The 24,003-nt window shown below is 44.7% G+C and overlaps 7 protein-coding genes and 1 non-coding gene across 9 annotated transcripts; 2 read left to right on the top strand and 6 right to left on the bottom strand.

Annotated features, from left to right (window-relative positions):
• Positions 1 to 239: 239 nt before the first annotated feature.
• On the top strand, positions 240 to 312 carry BDB00DRAFT_t7. The gene has a single exon. It is a non-coding gene; the product is annotated as a tRNA-Met (tRNA).
• A 2,995-nt stretch (positions 313 to 3,307) lies between these two features.
• Positions 3,308 to 5,074, bottom strand: BDB00DRAFT_799864 (uncharacterized protein). Its single transcript, XM_053121730.1, has 6 exons — positions 5,044 to 5,074; positions 4,932 to 4,978; positions 4,762 to 4,857; positions 4,625 to 4,686; positions 4,389 to 4,514; positions 3,308 to 4,307 (listed from the first exon to the last, which is right to left on the bottom strand). Exons 1-6 carry the CDS (start codon positions 5,061 to 5,063, stop codon positions 3,531 to 3,533), a joined length of 1,128 nt encoding a protein of 375 aa, XP_052984597.1. The 5' UTR covers positions 5,064 to 5,074; the 3' UTR covers positions 3,308 to 3,530.
• A 397-nt stretch (positions 5,075 to 5,471) lies between these two features.
• Positions 5,472 to 6,838, top strand: BDB00DRAFT_754765 (nucleophile aminohydrolase; the record flags this gene model as incomplete). The annotated part of the gene is made up of 7 exons (XM_053118785.1): positions 5,472 to 5,492; positions 5,576 to 5,658; positions 5,744 to 5,867; positions 5,974 to 6,075; positions 6,189 to 6,332; positions 6,440 to 6,552; positions 6,640 to 6,838. 7 exons carry the CDS (start codon positions 5,472 to 5,474, stop codon positions 6,836 to 6,838), a joined length of 786 nt encoding a protein of 261 aa, XP_052984596.1.
• A 275-nt stretch (positions 6,839 to 7,113) lies between these two features.
• On the bottom strand, positions 7,114 to 9,439 carry BDB00DRAFT_867489 (uncharacterized protein; the record flags this gene model as incomplete). Its single annotated transcript, XM_053126345.1, has 5 exons — positions 7,114 to 7,173; positions 7,256 to 8,187; positions 8,279 to 8,444; positions 8,530 to 9,207; positions 9,305 to 9,439. 5 exons carry the CDS (start codon positions 9,437 to 9,439, stop codon positions 7,114 to 7,116), a joined length of 1,971 nt encoding a protein of 656 aa, XP_052984595.1.
• A 966-nt stretch (positions 9,440 to 10,405) lies between these two features.
• Positions 10,406 to 15,446, bottom strand: BDB00DRAFT_443506 (uncharacterized protein). Of its 2 annotated transcripts, XM_053117410.1 has the most exons (9): positions 14,540 to 14,709; positions 14,050 to 14,426; positions 13,836 to 13,956; positions 13,600 to 13,693; positions 13,200 to 13,480; positions 12,835 to 13,124; positions 11,687 to 12,744; positions 11,383 to 11,501; positions 10,406 to 11,253 (listed from the first exon to the last, which is right to left on the bottom strand). In XM_053117410.1, exons 2-9 carry the CDS (start codon positions 14,274 to 14,276, stop codon positions 10,591 to 10,593), a joined length of 2,853 nt encoding a protein of 950 aa, XP_052984594.1. In that variant the 5' UTR covers positions 14,277 to 14,426; positions 14,540 to 14,709; the 3' UTR covers positions 10,406 to 10,590. The 2 variants fall into 2 exon arrangements, with proteins under 2 accessions (XP_052984594.1, XP_052984593.1); XM_053117409.1 differs by lacking the exons at positions 10,406 to 11,253; positions 11,383 to 11,501; positions 11,687 to 12,744; ... (1 more) ...; positions 13,200 to 13,480; positions 13,600 to 13,693 and adding exons at positions 14,792 to 15,229; positions 15,407 to 15,446 and having other exon boundaries at positions 13,947 to 13,956; positions 14,540 to 14,725.
• BDB00DRAFT_799851 (uncharacterized protein) lies at positions 14,960 to 15,510 on the bottom strand. Its single transcript, XM_053121729.1, has one exon. It carries the CDS (start codon positions 15,396 to 15,398, stop codon positions 15,096 to 15,098), a length of 303 nt encoding a protein of 100 aa, XP_052984592.1. The 5' UTR covers positions 15,399 to 15,510; the 3' UTR covers positions 14,960 to 15,095.
• A 2,954-nt stretch (positions 15,511 to 18,464) lies between these two features.
• On the bottom strand, positions 18,465 to 19,256 carry BDB00DRAFT_754992 (uncharacterized protein; the record flags this gene model as incomplete). The annotated part of the gene is made up of 1 exon (XM_053118797.1): positions 18,465 to 19,256. A coding segment is annotated over one exon (792 nt), but the record flags the coding sequence as incomplete, so codon positions are not given.
• A 3-nt stretch (positions 19,257 to 19,259) lies between these two features.
• BDB00DRAFT_754928 (uncharacterized protein) lies at positions 19,260 to 22,911 on the bottom strand (the record flags this gene model as incomplete). Its single annotated transcript, XM_053118793.1, has 7 exons — positions 19,260 to 19,359; positions 19,460 to 20,123; positions 20,214 to 21,732; positions 21,847 to 21,918; positions 22,012 to 22,575; positions 22,690 to 22,760; positions 22,851 to 22,911. Coding segments are annotated over 7 exons (3,051 nt in total), but the record flags the coding sequence as incomplete, so codon positions are not given.
• Between the last annotated feature and the right edge of the window lie 1,092 nt (positions 22,912 to 24,003).

The following is a 24,003-nucleotide window of genomic DNA, read 5'->3' as shown; positions in this document are numbered from 1 at the left end:
ATCGAGAAGCCACACTGAATCTAGTAAAGTAGTACATCATAGAGAAAAATGTATTATGAGTAGCATTGTGTTCTAATATCAGCAAAACCAATAGGCCCAACTATTTTGCCAGTCAACCCAGATTTCTAGGGCAGAATTTCTTTTTTTAATAACTAACTACCACCACTACCACCACCACCCCCCCCGACGTTTTCTTAAACGCTGTTGAGAGTGTTTTTTGCAACATCGCAAAAGCAAGAGCTTCCTTAGCGCAGTCGGCAGCGCGTCAGTCTCATAATCTGAAGGTCGCCAGTTCGATCCTGGCAGGGAGCATATGTTTACTATTTGACATACTCTCGTATCATGTAAAAGCAATGAACAATTCTCTTTTTTGTGCTTCATCTGTTTAACGAATTTTTTTTTTGGCAGAAGTATCGTGGCCAGGGGATAATACACTAGAGTGTGTAGGCAGTTAATTGATAATGAAGCACGTCGCTATACTCTTGTCAAGTCTTTATGGCGGATCAATACCGTATATGTTCTTAGTGTTGCTAAATACCATATGATGGCTACATGTTCGAATGGTTGTTAAGCTGTGACAAAGGCAAAAGGAAAGTCTGGCCAAATCTGGCTACGACACTCTGCTATGAGCGACTTAGCTAGAGCGTCCGGCCGCAGGAAACACACATACATGTTATCGACTTCTTTGGCACGTTCTAGGCATTGCACTTGCCGTGGGACAAGAGGTAGGCGAGCTCAGGAGTGTGGCGCTTGGTGTGTGGACGCAGAGTATAATCATGGTCGTGTTGACCTTCCACGTGTCTTGTTCCCAATCAGGCACCGTTTGGACCGACTTGAGCCAATTTTGACCGATAATCAGGTCGAACTTTGTACCAAAGACATAAGCGTAGACTTGATGTGTATATCCTTGAGCATCCACTGCTAGCATCGCCTGCTACTTACCAACTGACAACACATGTCCATCAGCTGTTTCAACCTCGCGAATTGATACCAACGCGAATTGATACTAAACGTATAGGCAATCCTTGTGCGTTCTTTTACGCAACATATGATTTGGTAGCACCAGAATCAATCAACACATTGCATGAACGGCCATTCACAACATTGGATACAGCGGCAAAGCGGTTTTCCTTATTGAGAGTGAAGAGTAAAAATATTGCCTGTCTTGTTCTAGGGCTTCTTGCATTGTCTGTGAGTCTTGGTCTTGGTCCCCCGACAAATCGATCAATTGTGTTCGGTTGTGACGAGCGGATCCGTGGTAATGATGGCGCGAAGGGACTCCATCTAATCCCGACGTGCTTCGCCGTTTCCCTGGTCGGAAGGGCCTTGACGACCAGATCGTCCTTGATTCATGCGACGGCGCGAAGAGCAATTGCGGGCAATGTGGCCTACTAAGCCGCCACAATTGTAGCATTCCTTGTCATTATCCAGGTCACGGCCGTTTTGTTCTCGCCAGTTGGACGAGCCGCATTGTCCTTGTATTCTTGTGCGCATCGCATCCAGGTACATGGGAGCGACACCAGAGGAGCGAAGATACTCAGGTACAAATTGTTGTTTTTGTTGTTGTGCGGCGTGTGTCACTAAGTCGTGGGTACCGTGAATTAGTTGTTGTGTCTGGTTACTCGAGATTTCGTACGTCAACGTCAGTCGCATTGCTTCATCAGCTGTTGTGGGAAAGCATGTCATGACATAGACACGTACGGTCGGGTGTACGTCACGTTGGAAGCGGTTTAGGGCTTCTTCTTCGATCAGAGCTGGCAGTGAAGCCCATGTTGCCTGGGACCTTGCAACGTATGTCAATACTGTGCTCGTTTGCACCAGTATTGCCAAGCGATCGCGTGCCAGTTGTGGAGCGTTAGGTGGGCTGTACGTAGCATTGATGCGTTTCTTGAATTCCTTACAGATGTCAACATCGCCTCGACGTTCTTGCTGTCTCCACCATAGTGCGGTTTCACCACGTAAAAGGGTTGCAGCATAATCGACCTAATGGTGTTTGGCCAGATCTGCCATCTCGACGAGGTACTGTTCGACTAAGAGTACCCATCCTTGCACTGCACTAGGTTACGGTCGCCACCATACGTGTCGGGTCCACGTATACGCGGGCGGAAAGCCGGCGCCGGTTCGTGTTTCTGGAGGAGCTTTGCTAGGGCTTCTAACATCAGCTGCGTCGGGTCTTGGTGCTATCTTGTGTCGCGTTTTGTAGAATTTGCGGTTGCAAAGTAAGTATGCTTTCCGTGATAATGTCTCATCTAGTAGTGAATCTTATGTGTACCAGTAGCTTTAAAAACTGGTCTTCTAAAATGGATTCGGTGAATTGGGCAGAAACTTCCGTTACCAATTTTCGAATCCCCTGGCTACGGTATTTCTGCCGAAAGGATTCGACATAATTGGCTTTGTTGTTTTTCTTGGCAGGAGTCGTGGGCATTGTCGAGTCTCTTTTTTGGCGGTTAGATCCGTGGCCAATGAAAAGGGAGAAGATCAAAAGATGATAAATTGATAGACAGTTCTTTAAAGATACCCTTTATTGCTTCTGGTAGAGTGGTATATTTATATGCTTTTTCTTATAAACTACAACGGCGCTTGATGCATGATACAATGATATATTAATGTACACTTATGATGCTGCAGAATCTCTGCGAGGCAATCTTCTATTCCTTAATGGTGTGGTGGTTTGTGTGCTGCAAAAGATAGTAGCGCGGTGGTATTCTGTTAGTGATTTTATTGTTTGTTGCATGACAAGAAGTGTTCGATCGCCACAATGGAATTACTACGAGCCAGCCATTTCTGGCTACGACAACATTTATATAGTACCACTCTTCCTCCTTGTGCCGTCGGACAGAATTTTCATGCATCACGTATAATATGCCCTACATTGTGTATCAATATCATACAGAAGGTCCTCACAGTAGGCCAGCAAAGATAGCACAAAACCAAGCGAAGAAGATGTATTAACCCCACATGAAATGATCAAAAAGTTATATTACGAAATTGATAACTTTTCGGTTACCAGAAACAGGTATCCAATCCGGATATAAATGTAGAGATACAAATGGCAATAGCATTGATCACATAGAAAGTGCTATACAACAGCGCCATTTTTTTTACAAAATGAAGCCGCAGGTAAGTGATTATGCAGAAGAACGTTTTACATGTTAGTAAACCACTCGATAAGATAGAAGTAACAAGCCTATCGTGAGGGAGGAATGTAGTAAAAGATGCTTTGGGATTCGTCAGTAACGGTTACAGTCCACAAAAAATCTGGTATTATTATGTTAAGCTAAGACCAGAAAATAATCATAACTGTAAGCTTGGATCAAGAACCCAGCGGGATTTTGAAAGCGATGCTTGACGCATGTGAAAAGGATTGTAGGTCACTTTAAAATGAAGTAGCTATCTGTTTATACGAGATTGGCCGATGATAGCTCAACAAGAAAAGTAGACTAGGTAAGTAACAAGATAGAGAAACCTAGTTAAATCCAATTATTGTTCTGTTTTATACATATGTATTAAGTATATGAAGAGAAAAACATCTACGCTTGAGGATTTCCTTCAGCTGGTTTTCCATCTTCCGTCTGTGCAGGGGCGGATGGCGATGTATTAGCTGTTGCCGCTGTTGGGACAGATGCTTCTGGTACTGATGGCGTTGTTGCTGTTGGTAATGGGAGTTGAGGCGCTGCGGCAGCAGCAGCAGCAGGATCGGATGACGAAGAACCTTCTTTGTTTTGAGATAATGATGATGTTTGCTGTTGCTGTTGTAGAGATGGTGGTTTGGAAGGAGCGGCGGGGCTTGCTTCTGTCATCGTAACATCTGTAGTAGCGTTATTATTACTTGGCTCACCATCGACCGATTTATCCGTCGCCGTCGTTTGTTCGAAATCCATATCCGCATTTAAAAACTCGCTCACACTGCCTCCATCATCATCCTGACCCGTATTCACCATTTCATCGAAAAAGTCGTTCTGATTATCATCATCATCATCGACAGGTTGGTTTGTATTTGAATCCGAGGGAGCATACGACCCAAACATGTTCATGGGTCCACTGGATGATACCTGATGGTGGTGGCCATTGTTTGAATCTGTACCTCCTTGCTGTGCATTCATGAAATCTGCAACATATCCGTTCTGTTGATGGTGATCACCCGGCCTGCTGCTACCTGTAGATCCGGGTTGTCGTTGCATTGTCTGTGGGACAGGCGGCTCGTCTTGCTCCAAGCCAGGGATCGGGATGGCATGAACATTTTCTTTGACGTGTTCCAAATTGATGCCGGTGGTAATTTTGAACTGCTCCGCTGTCGCGCTTAATTGCTGTATAGAAAAAGTGACATACCTTAGATACATAATATCTCTCTCAACTACGCTTTACGGCTCCTATAGCCATCAATTTACCTCTATGTTATCTGCTTTGTCCAGTTGTGTCAATAAGCTCCAGTAATCATCTTGTTTCTGTTTAAGTGTTTTTAACCGCTGATCATATTCGGCGGTTCGCTCGCATATTGCTTTATCCTCGTTTTCCTATTCATTATGACCAACAATGGGTGAGATTATATTATGCTTTTAGCGTGCATTTTTCTTCCGCAATCGAATTATAAAGAAACTTCCTCATTTCGCTTACTATTACGTACAATTGCTTTTTCCAGATCCTCTTTTCTTTGCGGCACTTCTAATGGCGGTGGGACAATGGAAGCTTTTACTAGCGATGGTTAGCGAAATGATAACCCCTAGCTTTTCTTTTCATAGAACGTTGTCAACGCAGCCTTACCTGCGCTATATGGTGTAAATATTTCTGACAGATAATCGTGGTTACGTTTGTACCGTGCCATGGCAATGTCGCGCGCAGAAATATCATCCAATTCATCTGTATACAAAAAAATACTAGTGTCAACAATTTCCGTTTCAGTTACTTAATCGCAATCGCTGCTAGATCTCTACCTCCTGATGGTTCATCATTATCTTCCACTAAAGCACCAGGCTGTATAGTAAATGTTTTGTTATGAGTAAGATTGAACAATGCGGTAACCCGACTATTCATTTTGTTTTTTAGAGGGTTACCTTGTTGGGCATACGCTTGCGATGCATCGTGGCAGGTTCAGGACCAGGAGCACCAGGTGGCATGTTTCTGTACGGTGGTTGCTGTTGCATGTAGTGAGGTGGTGGTGCGCCCATTTGCGCTGGTGGCATGCCTCTGCCAGCACCTGCCATCTGCGGTGGTGGTGGTGGAGCGCCTTGGTTGTAGTAAAATGCGGGATTATTCATAGCTTTTTCTTATGCGATTAGAGAGGAATGAAGGGAAAAGGGTTGGGAAGACGCGACTGACGGTTTACTAGGTTTGCTATTCACTAAACGGAATCGATCACTCGCAACTCAAGTCACAAGTCCGGCGGAAATGCACACGCGGCCTCTCTTAAGCTTGCTCCTCACTGTCACTTCGGGTTCTCTTTTCTCTCTTATTGCTAACCATACATTTACACTATGACTTCCATTGGAACTGGAGTAAGCTAATAATACTCTTCGCATCTTTTTAAAAACTTAAATTGAGAGAAAAGACATGTGAAGTAACGATGGTCTCCTTTTAGTACGATCTTGCAGTCTCGACATATTCGCCTGACGGCCGCGTGTTCCAGGTTGAGTACGCGAACAAAGCAGTCGATAACGCTGGGTAGGTTAATTGAAAAACAATCTATATTCGAAAAAACTTGACTATGCTATCTTTACAGTTGAGATAACACCGTATAAAAATGTAGTACTGCCATCGGACTACGTGTCAAAGACGGAATCGTTCTAGCTGTCGAGAAACTCGTACAATCGAAACTTCTTGTACCTGGCGCCAACCGACGCATTCAAAGTGCAGACCTTCATATCGGCATCGTCAGTATTGACTCTTAATCTAAAAGCTTACGAAATTAAGTTCTGGAAAGAAAATGGAAGACTCACAGTATATGCACACGCATGTGGCAACACACGTAATATACAGGCTTCTGCGGGTTTAATAGCGGACGGTCGGCATTTGGTCAAGCGGGCACGCGACGAAGCCCAATCTTGGAGAGACATGTATCGTCAACCTATTTCTGGAAAAGTATGTTCACGATGGACAAAGCCATAACTGATACTGGCATACTGGATTGGATATCTCTGAATTATGTGCATTCATTCTCATCGAGTTTGTATATTTTCTTTACATATATATAGACAATGGCAGACCGTTTGGGCCAATATGTGTCTGCGTATACCCTTTATTCTAGCGTCCGTCCGTTTGGATGCGGTACTATTGTTGGTGCAGTTGCTGACGGCGTTCCATCACTTTATATGATTGAGCCGTCTGGTGTCTATTGGGTAATCTACATAGTTTCGAGATAATGGGCGCGAGGGAGATTCTTAAAAAAAAACGTGAGGAGAGCATAGATAGGAAAAAAGACTGACACAGTATATGCCATATGTAGGGCTACCATGGATGTGCTGTCGGCAAGGGCAAGTCTGTAGCCAAGACCGAGATCGAAAAGCTTGATCTGAGCAACATGACAGTTCGGGAGGCAGTGAATCAAATCACACGCATGTATGTAACTTTCAGGAACCGTATGATCAATTACTTGAAACAACAGCAATTTCTAATTCATGTTATCCCTGGATACATAACATGTAGCATCTACACTTGTCATGACGATGCCAAGGATAAGGATTTCGAATTGGAGTTGAGCTGGATCTGCGCTGAATCTAAAAACAAGCATCAGTTCGTACCTGAAGATATCAAACACGAGGCAGAAAGACTGGCAAAGGTACGAAAAGAGGAATCACAACCAGCAGCAAATAGGAACGAAAAATTGATATACACAATGGTTTAACTCTTTTCAATTTCTGTTATTGTTTAGGAATCCTTGGACGAAGAGATGGAAGATTAAACAAAGTATCATCATTATCTACCACTTATGCTTCATTTTCCATTCTTCCTTTCTCTTATTTCATTTATAAAATGCTATTTGAAAGTATTTTTCGATGCTATAATAAGATGTCTTGTATATGACTTGGTGTTTCATGCTTGTGTGTACATTTGATATGCGTAGGCGTGCAAAGCGAGCAGCGACACTAGTAATAATAAGTGTTGTGAAGAGAGGGAGCATCAGTGCTCTGCTTCTCGACCGATGACGCGTACTTTGGTAGGTGCGATTTGGTTGGTCAACTATGGTGAAAAAACGTTAGCTTCTATTTCTTTACTCGAACAATCTGACATAAAATATCAAATGAGAAATGATCATTTTTACCTGGTTGCAGCCCCAAACTTTAAGGTTTTGCAAAGAAGTGCAAGCCTCCAGAAGCAACTTGAGCACAAAGTCATCCATGGAACGAACAAAGCTACAGTTGAGTGTAGCCAACGCCTCACATGCCTTGCCACCAGCAACATCTTTAGCGAATTTACCAGCAATCATCTCCAATCCGTATGCAGAAAGGTTATCGAGACTATGCAAGTCGATATCCTTGAGCGTCCTCCCGGAATGAAGAAGAATAGCCTTGAGCGCCTCATCATCCAACGCTACACAGCGAGAAATATTAAGTCGTTCAAGTCCACAGCCAGGAATCGATGTCTTCCATTCATTAAAAAGCTTCTGAACCGCACCCGATGTGATGTTTTCACACTTGCAAAGATCCAGGTCTTTGAGATTTGGACAGTTTCCGAGGATACCCTTGAGGAGAACAGAGTCGCTAACTTTAGATAATCCAGGCAGCGCCAGCTCTGTCAAATTCTGACCAGCAGCCTTGAGTACGCGAACAATGGCTTCAGAAGAAATCTTTTGTTTCTTTGGTTCCGGTGGCCAAGCCAACTTGAGCGTCGTCAGCTTGTCAAACTTGCCAATCAGGTCAAACCAATCGTCACGGAACAGGTTGATTTTGGAGAGTTCCAGGTATTTGATGTTCGGGCAATGTTCGGCCAGAGCTTCCAAACAGTCTCGGTTGAACCGGAACGAGTGAGATAACTTGAACCCTTCCAGTTTTGCACCCGCACTCTTGATAAGATCGATCCAGACGTCCGGCATCACAAGATACGGACCAGATAGTTCAATGTATTTTAGATTCTTCAGACGTGTGCTGTAGGTAGCTAGGACATTTGACGTCATTTGGCCGCAGTACAACAGCTTAAGTGACTTAAGGTTCGGGCAGAAATGCGCAACGTTGAGTAGTCCCGTTTCATCCACATCTGAAATTAACCGCCAGCAGGTCACAATCCATTAGAATTTTTCTCAAGATACCAACTTTTAGTTGATAATAAAGAAAAGAAAAACATTTACCGGTACAATCGTACAGAGCCAAGTCCCGTACAGTGGGCTCCAGGAATAAGCGAGCGGTTTGGGCAGTAAGCTTTCGATTCTTGCTGATAATCTTTGCGAGCTTATCCAAATTTTCAGGGCCAATTTCACCGAACGCCTCAACATCCTCGATATTTTGGGCAACGACCTAACATTTAACAATGAATACAAAAGTTGAATAGTTAGTAGTCAAAATCACTTGCATCGACTTGAAAGATAATGCCTTTACATACCTTGATGCAAATGTCCTGAAGCGAAGGGGCCTTGTCGCGCCCATAATCAAGACCACCACCGTTCGTGCGACGCTTCTTCGCCGAACGTTTTTGGGTCTTTCTGTTAGGTCCATCGCCTCGCAAGCATGAAGGGCATACATTTTCGGTCTCGATATCGGTACCAGAAACCAAGGGTCGAGCGAACCGTCCCTTGCATTTATCACAGAATACGATTTGATTGCGTCGAGAAGGACGAGGAGCTCGACTGAACGGTCCTGGATCATTATCGGTATCGCTGCCAGAGAGATAGTCGTCATCAGAGTCGCTATCAGAAGGCTTCTTCTTACGTTTGCCGTTATTTGCTGCTCCCTTGCTACTACTAATACTACTACTACTGCTACCACAAGCAGTAGAAGAACTTGCACGAGCAGTTTCAATCAATTGTGTGGCGGCTGCATTTAATCGTCTAGTGCGTCTTGCTGGTGCATAAAGAATGCTAGTAGTAGTAGTAGAAGGTTCAGGAGTAACAGCCGAAGAGGATGACTGAGAAGGACTAGCGGTAGGGCTGTCATTGTTGTCAGTGCTGCTATCATCCGGTGGTGTTGCAGGAGTGCTGTTGTCAGCAGCTTCTTGTTCACGCTGTGCACGCTCTGCACGACGATCTATTCGGCTACGATTTTCTACTCTGATGCCATGTTCCTGCAAGAGTTGATTTAGTAATTTTGAGCAAAATGTGTGTCGATGATCCCTGGAAATGGATCTGGTTGAATTGAGCAAAAGTGAGTGGACTACATACTCTTAGAAAACTTGTCAAAGCAGACGTTGGGCCTCTTATTCTGTTTCGGGCTTGACGAGGCTGCTGCTGCTGCTGCTGCTCCTCGTCGTCCTGTTGATCTTCTTGCTGCTGTTGATTACGGTTCTGGCGATTCATGACCACAGAACGAAAAGGAACCTGAGACTTAAAAAAGGGACGATCGGTGGAAAAGAAAAAGAAAACCCATTAGCGTGCGCAGCACTGACTTTCTTTTTTCGGCTATACAAAAAGAACGAAATGCAGCTGGTTGTGTTTCTTTATATTTTTACAATCGCCGATTGCGCTTCATGACGACCAATGGCAGGCAGTGATAGGTGTGCGATATCAAAGCTTCTAAATGTATCGCAACGTCAACTTGTTGTTTCTCTTTCCTCAGTAATTCTCTAGTTGCTTTATCAAGCAGCTAGTATTATGGTGGGTGCTATGTATACACTCTGTAATCCCCCCAGGGACACACTCCTCGCGCACAGCTTCTTGTTATACATATTTCATTGCAGCTTAAAAGGAGAGTACCCAAGAAGACAACGGCTAGCTGCTCATAATAAGTGCATAGTCATTCTAGACACTCGTTGTTCATTCTCAAACAAGTATACACCGTTCTGCCTGTATTTCCTCACAAAAGCATGCTTGCTTTGTCAACGTAGAACATCAGAAAACAGCAGCTATACATTATACAAGATTGACATACGATGAAAGCAACAACTTGTTGTGGAAGAGTTTAGAAAGCGCAATTATTTATCAATGACCTTTATCTCGTTAAGTACATCAATGACAGACACACAAGCAAGCGTATCTTTGCGTATGTATCGACAGCTCGCTTGAAAATCAATTTTTGCCAACATATATTCAAAGCATGGATCTTGGAATAGACTCTATGATGGCATTGCTCCGCATCCATGTATGGTTTGTCTTTATTAGAAATACATAATTCGCCTTCGAACAAGCGACAGTGATAAAATCAGCAAGTTTTGTGAGAAGTTTGTCGAAGTCTCTTCTTTTATGTCTGTTATTCTTTTTTAAAGTCGATATTTTCTAAGGGTAAGAATATACTATATGCCAAAAGGTTTCTTTATAAAAGACAATGCGGAATATATGATGAGATATGGTAGAAAAGTAATAGTTGGGGTTCGATAAATGTTGTTTTCTGTGGGTGCCTTTCCAGCTGTAAACAGATGGTGTGATAGGTATGTTGTGTATAATGAAGAAGACGGTGGAGAGTAATATGAAATAAGAGAGATAAACGAAAACAACTTAACCATTGACCCTTTTTAGACTGCTGCTTTTGATGATACTACACTTCCACGTCCAGAAGCAGTAGGGGTATGATCGCCATTGCCACTATCAGTATTCTTCCTACTACTTCTTCCGGGAGGGCGGACTGCACCGCTGACCATCTCATTGTTGATTTTGATAGTCGCTGATGCTGGTGGCGTTATCATCGTAGTTGTTGTTGTGGTAGTAGTACTAGGTGTTGAGGTATGTTCTACGCCGGTCATTGGGTCATCTTTGGGAAAGGATCGATCGTGTTGTTGGTGATTGTGGTGGTGATGATGATGATGGTCTTCTTCAAGCTGTTGCTTTCTTCTTCTTTTTCGCTTGCTCACACAGTTTTTCAAGGATGCCTTCATCTCCATCATCGTGAACGGTTTACTGATGAAGTCGTTCATACCCGCATCGATACAGATTTGCCTGTCTTGTCTTGAAGCCGAGGCAGTCAAGGCAATGATATAGACGTCTGCCACATTCAACAGCGGCCGGCTGCTATTATGGTTGTTGTTGTTGTTGTTTGGTGGACAAGAGGTGAAAGCAGTATTGTTAGTAGAAGAAGAGGAAGAAGTAGAGGAAGCGGACCCGCCGGGTAATGATTCCCGTTCTGCTACAATGGCTCGTGTAGCTTCCAAACCGTCCATATCTGGCATGTACAAATCCATCTAATTATCGAGTACAAAGCAAGGAAAAAAAGTAAGGAGAAATGAAGTCGTGTCAATTTTTTTGTTGTTGCATGCCATTTTTGGAAGAAGGGGCTAGTACAAATAAAGTTAAAGAAAAGTGATACTTGCAAAAATAACATCAAATTTAACTTTTCGCATAAGCTCCAGCACTTCGCAGCCATTGTTTGCCACCATGACATCATGGTAGCCTAATCGCTTGAGAATGCTTATTGCAATCTTCTGGTTTACTAATACGAATTAAGCAGCAGCACGAGTTATTAGCATGCATTCCAACATAGTACGTACAACAGCAGAGCCTTCTTTCTTCTTCTTCTTCTTCTAGGCGTGTGTTACATCATTGTTGGTGTGCCGTAAGATTCTGTCATTGAAGAAGCGACAGTAATATTTAAGGCAACGGAATAAAGTAACTTACAGACATTGTCTTCAGCGAGCATAATTTTGATAGGGTACAACATGGCAATGTTCTCTTCGCTGCCATCGCCTGAGGACTTTTTGTGTTGATGGTAATGATGGTGATACGGTTGCTTGGTGCCAGAATGTCGAGCATTTCGAGCATTATTGTTGCTGCTGCTGCTGCTGTTGTTGTCGTCGTTGACGCTATTGTTGCTTTCGCCTTTGACGGATGAGAATGAGTTATTAGAAATGAGAGAATGCGGATGCGGTGGATGATGATGATGATGAGGTAATGAATGGTGTCGACTGATACCCGGTGGTTTCTGATTTGATTCATCAGAAGTGCTCGTAGCAGGTGTATCACCATTACAGGAGGATATATCCATCGGTATATCAGGTGACGAAGGGGGCCCGGGTATAATCCGCGCTCCAATAGACATAACGGGGTTGTTCTGTGCTTGAGAAGAAGGGGGTAGAAATTGTGAATATTCCGTTGCAGGTGATCTGAGGGGTGGCGTAAATGTGCTCCATTGAGGTAGTTGTTCCGTTGTTGTTGCTGTTGTTTCGTAAGGAGTATCTCCTCCTAAGTGAGCCGAAGAAATGAGTGAAGGTGAAGCAGCAGATGTTGTAGAAGCATGGTTGCTCACAGCAGCAGTAGTAAGAGGAATAGCAGCGCCATTAGCTATGTCTGACGAAATGCTAGCACAATCTCCTTCCAGAGCCGAGTTGATGCTGATGTTGCATTCGGCGTCGCTAAGGCCTGGAGAATCTGGAGACGCCAGTATACTGCTCGTACTAGCACTTTCTAAACCTGTCGCATCATCCGCTACACTACCAGCACCGGTGCCGCCAGAATGGTTTCGTGCAATGGACATGGGTAATGTCAAAGCAAAGCAAGATCCTACCTCTTGTTCTGACTCCACCCATAGACATCCGCCCATATGATTAACCAAGGTGCTGGAAATTGCTAGTCCGAGTCCGGTACCACCATAGCGTCGTGCTGTGGATATATCAATCTGTGAAAATGACTTGAACAGTCTGGGTAATCGGTCAGCAGGTATTCCGATGCCACTATCACTATTAAGATTGTGTTAAATGTCAGTTTAGAATAGACGATGCTATCATTGGGCCACATGATGGTGGAAAGTTTTAAAATGTGGTATGAACCTGACTGATATCTCGAGTATGGCTTTCTCCAAAGGACGGCCGTCGTCATCATTTTCATCATCGCTGTTGTATCCTGTTGCTGACTCGGCGCTGTTGTTGTTGTCTGGCCCGCTACCTCCGTCATTACTTGTTGTCCTCCGCATAGCACGACTCCACATGGTTTCAATCTTAGCGTCATAGCGTCTCTTTAAGGATGTTTGGGTTGAGGGATGTTCTTGGTGTTCAAACGTACGCGCAGGAGTGGGCATGCACCGCTTGATCCTGACACGAACTCCTCCGTCCTTTGTAAACTAAACTCGAACGGGATAAGTCTCAAAAGAAAGAAAAAAAATTAGAGTTTTGAAGCAAGACGGATACACATTTACCTTAACTGCATTTGAGCACAAGTTTAACATGATCTGAGTTAGTCGCATCGTATCACCCATAAGGATGTCCGGCACATCAGAATCAATTTTCCAAAGCAGTGGTAACCGCGTTTTCTCCGAGTGATGGGGTCTTTGAGGTGGTATGAAGTTGGTCTTTTCCAGTTCGTAAATCATTTGGCGCACAGGCATACGATCATTTATCTCTGCAGGATACTCGCTCACGTACACAATCTTGCCAGGCTGGGACATGGATGCTTGATGTCTTGCCATGTTCAGAGCATCTATTACAGTGTTAGCAAAGTCCAATTTCATAGCTATGCTGCTACACAATTGCCGATACAGCGATCTAGCTATCATCCTCATCACCATCAATTTATGGCTACCTGCATTATACGCTTACCTTTCATGCATTTACGTAGACTAAAGCGTCGGTGCTCCAGTTTGAACTTAGGGTCGTGGTTTATTTTAGAAATATCCAAGATGTCATTGATAACCTAAAACGGTTGAAGGGAAAGGTCGCACCCCTTGGTTAGTTAGACTAGAAACATTTTCTTCTGAAACGCACCGCTGCTGCTGGTGCTGTTGCCACTGCTATAGCTCCCCACCAGCAAACATCAACTCCCTACTTCACCATACCGTTAACAAGTGATGGCCACTTGTTTGGATAACCTCCAAATGCTCTGTTTGTTCTGAATTGAGCGATGCTCGCTCTCGTAGTAGAAGATCTGTCAACGCTATAACCGCATTCATCGGGGTTCTTTTTTATGTTAGTCAATCCCAACCTGACCATCGAAAAGAGCCTTATGAAACACTGTGTGAGGGGCGTATCTATAAGGCATAAGATGCGTACCTTATTTCATGGCTCATGTCTGCCAAAAATTTGATTTTATTCTCTGCGTCCATTTTGGCCGCGTTCTTAGCTCGTGTCAGTTTTTCCTCGTGTATCGTACGCCCTAACTCTCGAGCCAGTCTTGGTTGAGCGGCCTTGAGTAATGTGTGTGCATTTTGCATCGATTTCGTATCCATTGGTTTTGGGTCCATCACGCATAGTACTCCAACCGTTTTCGAGTGTTGCATGCTGCTACTACTACTACTCCCGTCACCGGTATCGTCATCCAAACGTACGCCGACAAAGCTGTTGCTCGACGAATAAGCCGAAAAACCAATGAAACTTCTCTCTGGGATACAGCAGAATGAATCGCGCAGAGTTTTGGAAAATGGCGTGTCCTGGCCGGATGAGATCTTTAATGCAGTATTGGGTAGACTACATACATTCGTTTTTTAACCTCTTTTCCTCTCCACTATGTAGGAGACCTATGCTTATTATATCGTTTACTTACAAGTTTTCCGGTTGTTGTTGCTGCATGGAACAATAAGAGAATCGTACGATAAGATACTTGTCGTTGCTATTATCGTGTAGCGTTGTTGAGCTCGTTGCTGTTGTTCCTGTACTATCGCTGTTGCTTAACGAAGGCAATGAACCGTCCACAGTAAACGTGGTTTGCGTAGGCGATCGTTCTCGACTGCTAGGGACAGCAGCAATGGTGCGCCCACTTCCCCCACCGATACTAGTAGTGGAAGCAATGGTCGACTGTTCCTCGTGTTGTGTGTCATTCGTCATGTCTCTGTATTCTTCTCGAGTCATGAGCTGCAGAACCATGACAGCTTGACTGTGGGTCCAGTGAGCGAGTTCGCGTACTACACAATCCATAAACTCATTGCCGATAAGTGAAAACGTGTTGGTATAAAGAGATTGGATCGCTTGGGATGATGATGACGACGACAACGAAGATTGTGCGAAGGTTTTGTTTGTGCTAGTGGTCGTCATGGTGTTGCCGTTGTTACTGTTTGTCTGTTGTCCGGTCGAAGAGCATGGTATTGGTGTTGTAGGAATGTTCATTGTTTGAGAGCGTTTACAACAAAAAGGTCAGGGTCGACGTTGGTGGAAACCGAGAGGTCCGTTCGTTTGCGTGAGAGAGCGCTGTATGCGTGCGTAGTGTTCCTATTGTTGCTCCTGTTGTTCTTGTTGCCTATACGAGGAGAGAGAAAAAAGAGAGGGGAGAAAAGCACAAAAAGAAGAAGCCAGAAGAGAAGGGAAAGATGTGGAGTAGTGGCAGCAGTGAGATATACAGAAAAAAAGAAGGTTAGAAAAAAAAATAACAAGGCGTTCTGCAGGTTGTTGGTAACACCAAAAAACATGCTCACACCTTTTGTGTGCGTGTGTGTGTGTATGTACAAGAGAATATGTAGCAGAAGCTCAGCTACTACTACCACAGTAAAGCGAAAAAGCAACTAGTCCATATAATGTGAGCCACCTCACCTTTCCCTCTTGCAAAGAACCTTCCTTTTTTCGGTGGTTGAGTTATTCTGCCCTTAAGGCAATGCTTATTTTTTTTTTTTTTGTTTCTCAACTGGAGTCTCGTGAACATAAGCAAAGCCGTTTCCATACACTCGCACCTCCCACATGGTTCTCCGTCGTAGTAGTAGTAGTAGTAGTATTAATAGTAGTGAATAAACACAGAGAGAGAGAGAGAGAGTGTGTGTGTGTGTGTATCCCTTTTCTGTAATATCCTGCAGTGTATGTTTAGTTTGAGTTGCTTTGTTTTCCCTATTCTCCCACAAACAATACATATTGGGCGTTGTTGCTGCTGCTCATCATGCATCAGAATCATCATCATCAACAACACCATCATTATGAGCAGCTGGGCAGCTACTCCTTCATCCTTTGCTGCCAACCAGTCGCTACTACCCAGCAAAAGTCTACACATGCTATCTCATCTTAGTGCTAGCACATCATCGCTCTAGCTGAATCTACATTCCCTCAAAGAACAACGGTTCAACTCCAAGGGGCATTTCTGTACCCGCTACTCTGGCAGTTCGCCCTAAGCTGCATTGGACCCAAGTCGATTTCATATACACCCAATATAGAAATCAATGATGTAATTTTATTGTTGCCATCGGAATTGACAGCCACGGCCACTATATAACAGCGATCGCCATAGCAACCACATAAAAGCGTGCCTTGTAGTGATATTGGCAATAAAAGGGATCGAAAAGTGAAGAGCGGAAAGAAAAAAGAGCATCATGCATCATGCAGCTCTGAAACATGCTTTGTCGTAACACTAACGTACTTCCACATGACGCATGGTGATGTGGGGTGGTGGTGATGGTGTTGAATATAAAGGTTCTGTTTCTTTTCCTTAATAGCAAAACACATTGTTTATTTACTGTTATTAATGTATATGTTTGGCGATATATGATACTTGATGCAGTAAACAAAAAGAAGATCCCATAGCGTATGTGTTGAACGAACGGGTGCAAGATGAACACGGCGGTCTGGAGTTTTTGTAGCTTACAACATGTCATCTGTTACGTATCATCAAATCAATTATGCATCTGTCTAATGCACATCGTCCACCTACGACGCGCTTTTTCCACCTGAAGGACACGCAGAGTCCAATTAAACGTGGGCATACAATCTTATTCAGTAACAAATGTTTGTGCCAACGACTTTGCATTGCAAATCCGCATTGGCAACTGTTTATTTTTCGCTACTCCGTCTCACACACATTGTAATGTTTATAATTTAGTTTGACACTAGTTGGCAGCTATGATCTGTTAAACCACATACCTCCAGTAGATTGTTTACATATTTACATCGACGATTCGGTGCTATGATTAATATCTACAATCATCTTGATTACCATTATCGCATCATTATCAATCACATTAAGCTACATACAGTCGCATATTACCCCTCGGCAGTATAATGGAAGACATCTACTGTCCAAGTGGCCATTTTGTAATTTAGGTGAAAGGTCAATAGACCATATCAGAATACACAATTGAACGAGATAGAGAGCATCCTTGATATATACAGCCAGCAACACATCTTTTATTACTTTATTTTGAGGAAGAGAGAAAAAGAATGATAGTCCATGATTTTTTTTGGGTGAAGAAGTATATTTTTGTACTATAGCGCGAAATTTATAAAACGTCCATGGCGTATTTTTTGTGAGAAATTGACTACTGTCTGTTGTTGTTATTGTTATCTCTGTAATTAGGAGATGTTGGGCTGTACGACGGCGAAGTAGGACTGTACGAAGGTGACGTCGGACTATACGACGGCGAAGTTGGACTGTACGAAGGCGAAGTCGGGCTGTACGACGGCGACGTAGGACTGTATGAAGGTGAAGTCGGGCTATACGACGGCGAAGTAGGGCTGTATGAAGGCGACGTAGGACTGTATGAAGGTGAAGTCGGGCTATACGACGGCGAAGTAGGACTGTACGACGGCGACGTAGGACTATACGATGGTGAAGTAGGGCTATACGACGGCGACGTAGGACTGTACGAAGGCGAAGTCGGGCTGTACGAAGGCGACGTAGGGCTGTATGAAGGTGAAGTCGGGCTGTACGACGGCGAAGTAGGACTATACGACGGCGAGGTCGGACTGTACGATGGTGAAGTAGGACTGTATGACGGTGAGGTTGGACTGTAAGATGGTGAAGTTGGGCTGTAGCTTGGACTGGCCGGACTGTAGCTTGGTGACGTGGGTGAATACGACGGGCTTGTTGGCGAATAATTGGGTGATGATGGTGAGTAGCCAGGCGATGTAGCATACGACGGACTTGATGGCGAGTAACCCGGAGAAGTCGGTAGATAGCCAGGGCTTTGACCATATGGACTGAGATCTCCACGCCAGGGGCTTGCACCAGAAGGTGTAGCTGCACCAGTGTTGCCCATAGGCGAGAACATGGGTTCTGACGGTGACGATGGATGCGAGAAATCGACCCAGTCTGGAGATCGAGTGTCGTATGGGGTAGCTAAGTTGGGAGTCATGAAGCCAGGGCCAGGCGTAGCGAAGCCAGGTACGTCGCCAGGAACACCGTTCGGCATTGCCTGTCTGTTGTCGTGAGGAATCGTCTTCAACATATCTTCGTCCAGCATCACGTCAAATTCGCCGGTACCCAATGGAGCCAGTTGACCAAGCATGATGTTTTCTGCAACACCTCTACAGTCGTCCAACTCGCCCACAGCAGCTGCCTCCAGCAGAATCTCGACAGTTTCTTCGAAAGAACAGCGCATCAATGCACCGGTCTCTGCACGGTTGATACCATGTCGAGTGATTGCCATGAGACTGCCACGGTTGGTCATCACGTCACAAAGAAGAGCCAAGTGACGGTAGTTGACATAGGAACCATCGAATTCAATGACGTTACGCAATTCCTTGAGCAAAGCCTTGCGAGTAGCCTCAATACCCAATACCTCCATGATTTCCACTGTGTTGTTGGAGTACGTTCGCCGTTCATCAACACCACGTTGGCACATGACCTCTTGCAAATTGATACCGTCAGTATCAAGACCCCACTCAGTCACATGTTCAAAGTCGCCTTGTGAGTTGAGTCGCGTTTCCTTGCGCTCCACAATGTAAACCTTGGTAATTCTTGGAATACCACGCAGATTGATGGAACTGAGCATGCTTGCTTCCAACTTGCGCAAGAACGTGTCCTCTTCAGCCTTGCCGTCGTCGTCGTCCATATCCTTATCCTCATTCTCGTCCATCATAACACGGCAACGAATGATCAGCTTCTCGGAGTTTTCATCACTGCCCATAACGTGCAAGTCGTTGCGGAATTCTTCAGAGATCTTTTGGACAACCTCGGTGATGTTAAGACGCTTGTCAATCATCATACCACGGTTGAGCTCGATACGCAAAAGCCATGGCGAAACGCGCGTGACCGAAGCTGCAGTATCCTCTTCCAGTTGATAGTATGTGTCGACAAAGTCCGCATCTTCTTCGATGATGGTATTTCTTGGATCGGGATCGTAGTAGATCTCGGCACATGAAGTCACCTTTTTGAGCGTTGTATGTTCCAAACTGACTTGGACTTCCTTTGCCAGTTCAATATTGCGCGACCGCTCGGCGTCTAACCAGACTTCCAATCGAGGCGTCTTGATGTTCTTTGCAACGTTGATGATTTCCTTTAAACGGGGCACACCAAGAGTTACGTTCTTACTTGACACACCAGCATAATGGAAAGTGTTCAGCGTCATCTGTGTAGCAGGTTCGCCAATGGATTGGGCAGCAATCGTGCCACACATTTCGCCCGGTGCAACGATTGCCGTCTGGAAGCGCGATTCGACTTCTCCGAGAACCCTACACAATAGAATGATGAGGATTAGCTATCTATATCAGAATACCATATAATGGTAGCTGTGTATGTGCGCGTGCGTGTATTATTGCATGTTGTACTTACCATTCGAATGCTTGAGATGTCAAGTGATATTCTTCAACAACCCGCTTGACAGCGAATGTAGATCGAAGAAGCGTTTGGAAGAGAGTCGTTGCATTTCTTTGTGCTTCGGCCGAGATCTTATCCTGACCGCGGACAACCAAAAGACGATCAGCGAGCGATGAAATGCCGTCCATGACCTGAAGTGGATGGATGTCTGAGGGTTTGCGAGGATCGATGTGGAAGATTTGCTGCGCATTGGTGATAAGACGCTGGAGATTGACTGGCAAAGGCCACTTGTCTTCACCGTTCTTGAAGACAAATGTGCGCAAGATTTGTCGATCTTCTGACAGTCGAGCGTACTCGTGGTTGAGCTCGCGCTGAATGTTGCCACCTTCAATGGCCTGAAGAACATTGTAGTTGAGCGTGCCTTGTCGGAAGCCGCCTCCCGATAGATCCACTCGGTATTGCTTGTCGAACTCCTCTTCGGAGCAGCGCAACGAGTTGAGCTTTTGCTTTTCGACATAGCAGCCATCCAAGCCATCTTCACCATATACCATTTCGATGATATCGCCCAAAGAATTTCGCACAGTGCCGTCATATTTGACCATTACGTCCTCCAAAGCTTTCACAAGACGACGCTGGATATAACCGGTTTCTGCAGTCTTGACGGCAGTATCAATCAAACCTATATGATGAGAGAAAGCATCGATTAACACATTTTGTTCAACCACTCTTTCCAATAGAAAATGAGCAAAAATGTTTCAGCGGTTTTTACCTTCACGACCACCCATGGCGTGGAAGAAGAATTCTGTAGGAGTCAAACCACGCAAGTACGAGTTTTCGACAAAGCCACGACTTTCTGGACTGTGATCATCCTTTGAGAAATGGGGCAGCGTACGGTATTTGAAGCCGTATGGGATACGTTTGCCTTCAACGTTCTGCTGACCGACACAAGCAGACATCTGCGAGATATTGATAAAGGAACCTTTGGAACCGGCAATGACCATCTGCTTGACGTTGTTGTCGATCTTCAAATTCTCCTGAGCCATTTTACCAGCGTCATCACGAGCCTTGTTAAGGGTTTGGTTGACCTTTGCCTCGAAAGATTCACGTAGAGTCATACCCGGCTGAACTTCAAGCTCGTCGCGTTGGGCAGTGTTGATGATTTCCTGCACCCGCTGCTTGGCCTGAGCAATGATATTTGTGATTGTTGCCATTGTCGCGCGATCTGCGATGGTATCACCAATACCAATACTGAAACCGTTTTGTAAGAGCCAGTAGTTGACAACCTGCTGTGCACCGGTCAAAAAGTTCTTTGCAGCTTCAGAGCCGATTTCGTTGACGATCGTGTGGATCAAGCCACCACTGGCGGTACCGACTGTCTTCTTACACACAATACCGCAAATCAACTCGCCGTTCTCGATAATGACCCGCGTATCACCAGGAGATATGTACGTCTTTTCTCGGTCCGGATGGGTCGAATGGAATGTTTGACAATTGATACCCTTGGGAATCACCATGGCAAGAATTTGTTTGCCGGTCCACATGGGCTTGGGCTTGATGATGGCCGGTGGTGGAATGTAACCGTCCCAGTCGGGTACCCACATGACGATATTCATCACCAAATCCTTTGAAAGGAAGCTGTCGCGCAACGTAAACTTGCGGATACCACAGAGCGTATCTTGGACAATACCCATGACGGGTTTGTTGGACTGCGGCGAGACAATCTGTTTGGGAACCATACAAATCTCAGTCACCTCGGCACGTGTTTCAAGCGACTGCGGTACGTGCAAATTCATTTCATCACCGTCGAAATCGGCGTTGTATGGCGACGTTACTGATAAGTTGAGACGGAAAGTCGAATAGGGCATGACGCGCACTCGATGGCCCATCATGGACATTTTGTGGAGCGATGGCTGACGGTTAAAGATGACCACATCGTCGTCGTTGATATGACGCTCGACCTTGTAGCCATACTGAAGGGGTATTTCGCCAGCGCGTTTGCGGTATCGAAGATCAATACGTTCACCATTGTCGCGGATCACATACTTGGCACCAGGATGTTCCAGAGGACCGTTTCGGACCAGTGCTTGTAATTTATCAATGTTGTATGGTGTAACGATTTCCGGATACGTCAGGTTACGGGCAATACTTCGTGGTACACCGACTTGATCCAATGCCAAGTTGGGATCGCCGGTAATAACGGTTCGTGCAGAGAAATCCACACGTTTGCCCATCAAATTGCCACGGAGACGGCCTTCTTTGCCCTTCAATCTTGCTCTGATGGACTTGAGCTTTAGGCATAGAAAGTTTTTTTTTTTGGTTCAGTACGAGTTACTAACACACAGAGCATGTAACTCCACTCTCGCCAAAGTTGCAATAGCAGCTCTAGTAAGGGAAATACTTACAGGTCTGCCAGACTTTTGTAAAGCTTGTGGTTGACCAGCAATGTCATTGTCCATATACGTTGCGATATGGAACTAATGCAAGAATCAAATAAGTTAGCAAACGAATATTTTTACCGCCACTCAGCAACGGCATCAACAGTCTACTATAAACGAAGCATATCACACCTGCAGCAATTGTTCGAACTCTTGTACAACGTGTACCGGAGCACCTTCCGATTCACATCTCCGAACATTTGCATTGGCTTTGAGAACATCAGACAACTTGTGTGTCAAATCATCTTCACCACGACTGGTACCATCCATTTGAATACTGGGACGGACTTGTGGGGGTGGGACGGGGAGGGTTGTGATGATCATCCACTCTGGGCGAGCATATTCTTCTGACAGACCCATATCACGAATGTCTTGGTCCGAGATGTTCTTAAGAATCTGCAAGACTTTGCTCGCGGTAAGGTGCATACGGCCCTCGACGCCAGAATCTTCGTTGGACCCGCCTTTGGTCTGCGCATAAAGCTTCAAACCTTCTTTGCGAATGGTTGGTTGCTTGTGACCACAGCCACCATGAGCGTGCTTGCGGTTGCCCTCACTGTCGGTGGGTCGCTCTTCGAGACCATCTTCATTTTCATCACCGCCTTCGCAAACCATCTTTGCCTTTGCTAATTCCCAAACCGCACGTAGACGCGCTTTTGGATCTCGCAGTTTGCGTGCTCTGACAAATCTTGGGTTGGACTATATCCGAAAGCAAAAGCAGCAACAAAAGTTTAGCGCTCATGTTACAACAACGGTGACTGTTACTACTGCGAGCGTGAAAATAACAAGACATAAAAGTCAAAAGAAACTTACATCATCCACTTTCAGTTTCGAGCAGTGAAAGCAGACACATTCCAAGATCTTCTTTACTTTGGTCAAGAAGCCTGAAAAGATAGACAACCGAAACTGATATCAGTACACCAAACAAGACGATGATCGAAATCATCAAAAACAAAACAATGAAAGAAATTTACCAATATGGAACACGGGTTTTGCAAGATCCATGTACGCAAAATGACCAGGGCATTCCGCCATGCCTTCACCGCAGGTTTGGCATTTATAGTTTCGATCAATAGTGCCCATGCGTGGGTCCAAGAGACCGCCATTCCTGGGCTTTTGGGAACCTTCTTCGTATAGTTCTGGGAACTCCACTTTGGCCACTGCCATCGCTTTCTGTTATACATGCACATAAAATCATGTTTGAAAATCCAAACGTTCATAAATTTCTTCTATTAGAAATGGTTTTCCCCAATCTCATAAAAAAAGACAAAAAAAACATACAATCTCTTCTGGTGATAAAATTCCAAACTGGACAGCGTCCACACGGCGCACTGGGGCCGAAGAATACGCGAACGGGTGTCCACTCATGTCGTTTCGTCGTCGTCAAATGAAAGCTGTGTTTTTTTTTGGATCTCTTTTTTTATATTCTTTTTGTTACAAATCAGTAAAGGTTTGCGTCAGAATCAAGCACGATATGCTGAGTGTTGTTTTGATCGAGAGATGCGTTTCGAGCTTGATGCCGTTAATTAGAATAATTTTTTTGGGGTTTTTTTTATGTGATTGTGATTGATTCGTGGGAGATTTGGAAGGAGATCGTCGATGATAACGGAGAGCGACTTAAAAGATCGAAGAGATGTCTTGCAAATGACAAATAGATTCGCTTTTTCCTCTCAAACAGAGAAAAAAATGAAGTGGTTCGAAGAAAGGTTGACCGCAGCAGTGGGCGAGAGAGACCTAGAACCTATATTCTCAAAAAGTGCAACGTCACACCTCATCCATCCGCCCTTTCTTGCTAAATTCGAATCAACCAATCAGAAGCCCTTGGGCGGACATCATCCCGTATGGCGGGCGGCACTATGCAATCATGGTAAGGAAACAGCGTTTGTCATAAACTGTATGATAACCCAGTGCCCCAAGTGTGTGGCGTGCGATCAAATAGACTGCCACATTTAAACTTTATTGCTCACTGTGCTGGAACAGCTACTGCTATAATCAATACTGTATTCTGGCCTGCGCTTTATTGTGAGTGGTATTCCCTGCTGGTTCTTCCCGTGACAGTTCTGAGTGTGCGAGAGAACCCTTTCAAAGCAGAAAACTGCGGGCGCTGAGACTGGATAGCAACTTGTT

Source organism: Zychaea mexicana, assembly GCF_025766255.1.
Source record: "Zychaea mexicana strain RSA 1403 chromosome Unknown BDB00scaffold_5, whole genome shotgun sequence".
Taxonomy (NCBI): domain Eukaryota; kingdom Fungi; phylum Mucoromycota; class Mucoromycetes; order Mucorales; family Lichtheimiaceae; genus Zychaea; species Zychaea mexicana.
The sequence above is the reverse complement of the archived record's forward strand: the minus strand, read 5'-3'. Positions and strand labels throughout refer to the sequence as shown.